This window comes from Myotis brandtii, unplaced genomic scaffold, assembly GCF_000412655.1.
Source record: "Myotis brandtii unplaced genomic scaffold, ASM41265v1 scaffold806, whole genome shotgun sequence".
NCBI classification, from domain to species: Eukaryota; Metazoa; Chordata; class Mammalia; order Chiroptera; family Vespertilionidae; genus Myotis; species Myotis brandtii.
Window position 1 is genome coordinate 414,037 of NW_005371249.1, and position 7,688 is coordinate 421,724.

A 7,688-nucleotide genomic window follows, 5' to 3' on the forward strand; every position below is an offset into this window, starting at 1 on the left:
TTTTTACAGAGAGGAAGGGAGGGATAGAGAGTTAGAAACATCGATGAGAGAGAAACATCGATCAGCTGCCTCTTGCACACTCCCCACTGGGGATGTGCCCGCAACCAAGGTACACGCCCTTGACCAGAATCGAACCTGGGACCCTTGAGTCCGCAGGCCGATGCTCTATCCACTGAGCCAAACCGGTTAGGGCTATATTTAAATTTTTAAAAATATATTTATAATTGGTTTCAGAGAGGAAAGGAGAAGGAGAGATAGAAACATCAATGATGAGAGAGAATCATTGCTCGACTGCCTACTGCATGCCCTCACCCACACTGGGGATTGAGCCTGCAACCTGCATGACCCTGACTTGGAATCGAACTGTGACCTCCTGGTTCACAGGTTGACACTCAACCACCGAGACATGCCAGCCAGACAATAGTTAAAATTTTACCCAGCATTTCTAGTTTATCTTATATAGCCTTATTTTTGTCTGCTTAATTTACTAGTTTGGGATGCAACTATCTATATATATAAAAGCCAAAGTGACCATTCGACTGGTAGCTATGACACACACTGACTACCAGGGGCCAGATGCTCAATGCACAGGCATGGAAACATGGAACAGATTGATGAATCTCAGAGGGACGGGGGGCAGGCGGGAAGAGATTAACCAAAGATCTTATATGCATACTAGAGGGCCGCTGCACGGATGAATCCGTGCAGCAGGCCTCTGACATCTCCCGGGGGGTCCCAGATTGTGAGAGGGCGCAGGCCAGGCCAAGGGACCCTAGTAGTAAAATATCTCACTATGACTATCTATATATACTATATAAAAGCCTAAAGCGACCAGCTGACTGGCCAGTAGCTATGACGCGCACTGACCACCAGGAGGCAGATGCCCGATACAGCTTGGCAGCTGCGGTTCTTGCGTGATGCATCTGGAACCAGAGAGGAGGGAGCCCGATTCCAGGGTGCGTCACCTAAGAACCACCCTCTCACGATTCGGAACCCCTCGGGGGATGTCGGAGAGCCGGTTTCGGCCCGATCCCTGCAGGCCCCAGGCCAAGGGACCCCACTGGTGCATGAATCTGTGCACCGGGCCTCTAGTAGATTTAGAATTCCTTATCATTTCATCTTTGGTTTTTATACTTCAAGTTGTATACAAGTTCATGATTGTATATATCTTCCTGATGGATTTTTCCTTTTCTTAATATGTACTGTTGCATTTTTTATTAAAGACTTTGGTCTTCCATCTGTCCAATAATAACCTACATCAGTTTTCTTTTTCCATTTCTGGGCAGTCTTATTTTTGGTATCTCTATAGAGAATATATAAATGATTTTGTTTTTCATTCAAATTGGTAGGTCTCTGTGTCTTTTAATAAAGATCAATCCATTTATACCTACTGTGAACTATACATATATTTGGAACTATTTCTACTTCTTTTTTCTATTTATATTTCCTTTGCTTTATCATTATTTATTATTATTATTATCATCACTTTTTTAAGCTTTCCTGTCTTCAATATTCCCTTTTCCCCTCTCCTGCTGGTTTGGAAACTGTAAACTGTACTTCTATTACTTTAGTTACTTTTAGTTTTTTATCATATGTATTTAATGATACGTTGTTCTGAATTTACTTTATTTTTCTATCTCCTCCTGAACATGACAGAGACCTTATCATAGTATATCTTCCCACTGAACAAAACCCCTCCTATACGTACAACCTGTTTTTTGTTACTCTCTAGAACTACATTACTCAATTTGGTAGCCATTAGCCACATGTGGCTTTTGAGTCCTTGATATGTAACCAGTCTGAAATAGATGTACCCTAAATATACAATATATTTTATACTGATTACATGCTGAAATAATAGTTTAGACATACTGGGTTATCTAAAATGTATTATTAAAATTTAATTTTAAATATTCCTTTTTTAATGCAACTAGAAAATTACTTATGTGACCAGAATTACAATTTTATTGGATAGTGCTACTCTAGAACTTTAATTTTGTTTTAAATGCACCTCCTAAAAAACCCCTAATTATCTTTCTGCTATTAATAATTAATAACATTTATCATTTCACCTAATTAAAAATTCTTCACTCTAAAATAACAGTTTACCTGGATATAACATGGTATTGCTTTAGTATTTTTTAAGATATTCCATTTCCTTCTAGCATCAATTGTTGCTAATGAGAAACTTTCTGTTAGTTTATCATACCTCTGTAGGTTATCTGGCTTCTAACTTTGGTGACATTTACGATGCTCTCTTTATCTTTGATATTCTAGTTTCACCACAACCTATCTAGATGTGGATTTTTTTTTCTTTAACCTACTTGACATTCTAGATTTTACTCTTGATGAAAGGACTCAGGTCCCTCTTGAATGCTAAGAATTCTTTGTCTCTGTGCCCCTCTGTCTTCAAAAATTAGTTCTCCACCAATCCCTGCATCTTCTTTTTTTGTAATTCTTATACATTTATTGGAGTCTTTCAATTAATCCTCTATATCTTTTAACTATTCTTTCATATTTGTATCTTTTTTCTGTGTTCTGTATAAAATTTTTAGTACTATTTTCCAACCCATTAATTCTATCACCAATGGTATAAAGGGTATATTTATCCCATCTACTGAGTTTTACATACCAACTACAAAGAATTCTAATTGGTTCATTTCCACATTGACCTGTTCTTGTTTCATTTATTCTGTTTCATAATTTTTGAGCTCCCTTAAAATAGAAAGTACCCCTTAACTTATTTCTTTGAGCATCCTAAAAATGCTTTAAAGTTTCTTCTAATCAACGGAATACTATGCAGCCGTTAAAAATATCATCCCATGGATACTAATATGGAATGATTTCTAAATATGTTTTGAAGTGAAAAAGCCAAGGTACGTAATAGTATGTATAGAATGCTACCATTTATATAAAAGTGTATGTGTGTGTGTATATGCTTGTATATGGACAAACTATCTCAGAAAAGATAGCAATAAATTGGTAATAGTGGTTGCCTCTGGGGAGGGGAACTGGGTGGCTAGGGGACAGAGGTGGGAGATAGACTTACTTTTCACTGTTTACCCTTTTGTACCTTTGAATTTTGTACCACGTGCATGTATAACCTAGTCAAAAAAAATAAAAATAAATAAAATAATTTATTTTTTAAAATAAAGTCTTTGTTGGACTACTCCATAAATTAATTTCATCCAGAGAAAATATCTGTGTTAGTCGCTGACTTTGGTATGGTATTAATATTAGATGTCTTCATGAGTTTTGCGATTTGGGTTGTAGGCACATTTTGAGTAGTAAAAGGTTGTTTTTTTGTTTTTTTCTCTCTACCTATTTAATGGTTTTATAGTTGGCCCCACTTGGATTACTAGACCCCTAATCGACAACTAGACCTTATAATGATATTAAGGCCTGCAGTTTCATGATGATATTGGAGCTATCACATCTATTCAACCACTGACTCAGTAATGGCTTCATCAATTTCTGGTCATGAGTCTGTGTCTTTATCAACTAAAACTATAGCCCCGGTAGTTAATAGCTTTTTCCTTTTTTCAGCCTTTCACAAATGGGATATACAACAAAACCCCTGGCTTCATGTAGTAGTTCTGGTTTCTGCCTCACATGAAGCACTTTTAGCACTTTTGATTCCTGACAGGAGCCAAACGACTGCATGTCAATGCCAGACAAACCCAGTGGGCTTACGGTTTAAACACTTGTAGCAATTTTGTGTCTGTGTTCAATTTCTGGCCCACAAAGATGTTTATTGTTTCACAGCCTGGGTATATCTTTTGTGCTACTTAATCTTTTGTTCTATGTGTTTGGAGCATCGGTGTTACATTAAAACTCAGTAGGTCATCTTGACTAGAAGTAATTTCAACAGTTCTTTTTTTAAAATTAAAAGTAATAATTTAAAAAATAATATAATCTCTACATAAAGTTTATAAAATTACTCAAAATCCATACATTCTAACTCATCCACTGCTAGCATTTTAAAATATTTCCTTCTAATCTTTTTTCTTCTGCATCATGTCACATTTGTACAGTTTACATCATGATTTTAATCTATATTATCCCAAGCACTTATCTATGTTGATATGTAGTCTTTGGGACCATCATTTTAATGACTGCATATTAATCCACCAAACTGTTACCTATTTCCCACATTATTGAGAATTTAAGAAGCTTCCAACAATGCTATAAAGAAGTTCTCTGTGCATATGTGCTTTTTCTCCTCAATACTTTGAATTTGGGGGCTGGTGGTGAGACAGGCTAAGTAACAGGACTGCCATAGCCTAAAGGCATTACAAGACTATTATAATACTGGCTGAGGTTCATAATGATGATCCTAATATATGAAGAGAAAAAGAAAATCATGTGGAAGTAAAAAATGCATTTCAGAAAGATTCTAATCCAAAATAGTTAATAAGTTTTGTAATTAAAGGGATCAGTTTCACAAGGGATAAGATTCACAATTCACAAATATGTATTTCTACCCCTGCTGTACAAAAGCATTACACATTTTCACGAACTTCCAAAACAGAGTATTTTGGGTCACAATAATAAAGTTCACTTTTTCACTACAATACTAACCTGATATTATTTACACAGTCTTCATGGGCTTCAGAAAGTGTTTTTATGTGCTTTGATGATATAGGGTCAAAAAGCAGAACTTCAGTCTGTTCACAAGCAACCGTCAGCACTGACCTGAAAGCAAATGACACATTTCTTTTGTTTAGTTTTCTAGTATTCTCTGGTTATTGATACTTATTTATTTGTAATTATGCAAACTATAAGTGAATAACTTCTTTTTGCCATGTTAGTAGGAAATATTTAAAATATTGATGATATCCACTATTGGCACTAGTAGGAAATGGTCCTCTCATACATTATAATGGAATACAAACTGGTAGTTTATGTTTGGGGAGTAACAGTATCTATCAAAGTTTTAAATGTGCATACCTTTTGACTCAGCAATTTTTTTCTGAGTATTTAATCTAGAGACATAATCATTCATAAATACAAAGTATATATGCTTCATTGTAAGGAGAAATTGAAAGAAACCTAAATGTATATAAAAGAAGGATGACTGATTTTTAAAAGAAAGGGGTAGTTTTATATGGATATGATATGAAAGAACTTCAAAACATATTTTTAAATGAGAAAAGCTGGTTGCAGAAAAACATGTGTAGATGAGGCAACTTAGAGGAAAAATCTTATACAAAATTATGTATTTATCAGTATTAAAATGCACTGAAAAAATATATATCCTATCAGTTAGATATAGTCATCTTTTTCTTATTTTTTTTAATACTCTCTATTTTCAAAACCCTTCCCTATTACAAAGTTATATTTTCATAAACCTTTTACAAGCCCCATTTTGATTTCTGAAAATCCATTGTCTCTTATTGATTTTGGTTAAGTCTAGTTTTTTGTGGGCACTGCTCTTTCAGATTCAGATCTAGCAAATGAAATCCCAAGTCTTTGAAACTACAGGTCTTCCCAATTTATAGTTCCAATAACAAGTGGAATTTTGTACACTTAAGCTGAAAGTGCATAAGATAGAATATCAAATAGTCAAACTTTTGTATTCAGAAAAAGCTTTTTAGATAAAGTTGGAGAGGGAAAAATTCAAACTTTTCCCATATTTAGTAATCATAAAATTGCCCTTCAAAGGGCGTCTGCATAAACACCATTTTTTGAGATAAGTGGACTTCAGATATTTACTATATCTGATGGACTTTTGTGCTAATTGATCATCATGAGTAAAAAGTATTCAAATTAATATCTATTAGATGATGTATAAACAGCCATTTCTTTTTGTTAGTCAGAAGAGTCATGGAATGGACTTTCCTCCTAGCATAAAAGTAAATGAATCAGCCCTGGCCGGTTTGGCTCAGTGGATAGAGCGTTGGCCTGTGGACCGGAGGGTTCAATTCTGGTCAGGGGCACATGCCTAGGTTGCAGGCTCCTCCCCACCCGGGGCCCTGGTTGGGGCTCATGCAGGAGGCAACCAATCGATGTGTTTCTCTCACATCGACGTTTCTCTTTCCCTCTCTTCTACTCTCCCTAAAAATCAACGTAAAAAGGATCCTCAGGTGAGGATTAACAACAAAATAAATAAAAAAATGACTTCTTTAAAAAAAAAAAAAGTAAATGAATCAACGATTCTGAGAGTCTTAACCTTAAACATTGTAAATAAGAGATCTATAAAACATTGTTTTGTTTTAATCCAATTATAATATATTTTTGTACATGGCATGAGTTGTAACCTTTAAAAAATATATATCATCCTTGGCTCAGTGGATAGAGCGTTGGCCCGCAGACTGAAGGGTCCTGGGTTCAATTCTGGTCAAGGGCACGTACTTCGCTCGGTTGCAGGCATGTACTCCCACCCTGGTCCAGGCTTGTGTGGGAGGCAACCAATCTATGTGTCTCTCTCACATCGATGTTTCTCTCTTTCTGTCTCTCCCCCTCCCTTTCACTCTAAAAATCAATGGAAAAATATCCTGAGGTGAGGATTAACAAAACAAATGTGTATATACTTTGTCCCCATATCAAAGCCTACATTTTCTCATTGGTTTGAAATGCCATCATTAACATATCTAAGTTTTGTTTTTATACTCTATGTTGTATTCTATGCAACATCACCACACTATTTTAATTTCTAAAAGTATTTTTGATATATGGCAAGATAGATAAGATACCCTCATTGCTTTATAAACATTTTTCAAGGGGCTAATATTATGCTTTCTCTTCCAAGTGAATTTTAGATATAGCATGTCAGGTCCTACTCAGACATCTTATTGGTATTTTTATTGGGATGCACTGACTTTAAAAATTAATTCAGTAAAAGTTATATCACACAGTATTGTATTATTCCATTAGTAATATGCATACTTTTCAACATATTCAAGATTTTCTTAGCAAGAATATCTTAGTAATTCTTGGACTTTGAATATCCTTATACATTTAGAATCAACTTAAGTTATGTACACACGCATACACACAAATCCAGATGGTTTTCGCAGTCGGCCTGGTGGTCAAATCCCTCTAGTTTTAACTACAACAATCAAGGCTTAACTAGAACAAGACTGCGCACAAAGACCACTAGGGGGTGCACCAAGAAAGCATAAAAAATGCGGAGACAAAAAAACATGACAGAAATGGAGGATATAGAGCTAAAAAACGCAATTTTGAGGGCTTGCAATAAACTTCTGGAGAGCCTCACGAAAACTAATGAGACCCTCGATGCTATGATAAAGAAACAACTAGAAATTAAGCATACACGGACTGAAATAAAGAATATTATACAGACACCCAATAGCAGACCAGAGGAGCCCAAGAATCAAGCCAAAGATTTGAAATGCGAAGAAGCAAAAAACACCCAACCGGAAAAGCAAAATGAAAAAAGAATCCGAAAATACGAAGATAGTGTAAGGAGCCTCTGGGACAGCTTCAAGCGTACAAACATCAGAATAATAGGGGTGCCAGAAGATGAGAGACAGCAAGATATTGAAAACCTATTTGAAGAAATAATGGCAGAAAACTTCCCCCACCTGGTGAAAGAAATGGACTTACAGGTCCAAGAAGCGCAGAGAACCCCAAACAAAAGGAATCCAAAGAGGACCACACCAAGACACATCATAATTAAAATGCCAAGAGCAAAAGACAAAGAGAGAATCTTAAAAGCAGCAAGA

At 35.6% G+C, this 7,688-nt stretch overlaps 1 protein-coding gene across 1 annotated transcript in view; it reads right to left on the reverse strand.

Annotated features, from left to right (window-relative positions):
- Window positions 1–6,373, reverse strand: part of DCAF10 (DDB1 and CUL4 associated factor 10) — a 37,527-nt gene extending 31,154 nt beyond the window's left edge. Inside the window, exons 1-2 of the mRNA XM_005884020.2 lie at window positions 6,355–6,373; window positions 4,582–4,741 (exon numbers count right to left, since the gene is read on the reverse strand). Coding sequence (XP_005884082.1) covers window positions 4,582–4,741; window positions 6,355–6,373 — 179 coding nt within the window. The remainder of the gene's footprint in view (window positions 1–4,581; window positions 4,742–6,354) is intronic.
- Between the last annotated feature and the right edge of the window lie 1,315 nt (window positions 6,374–7,688).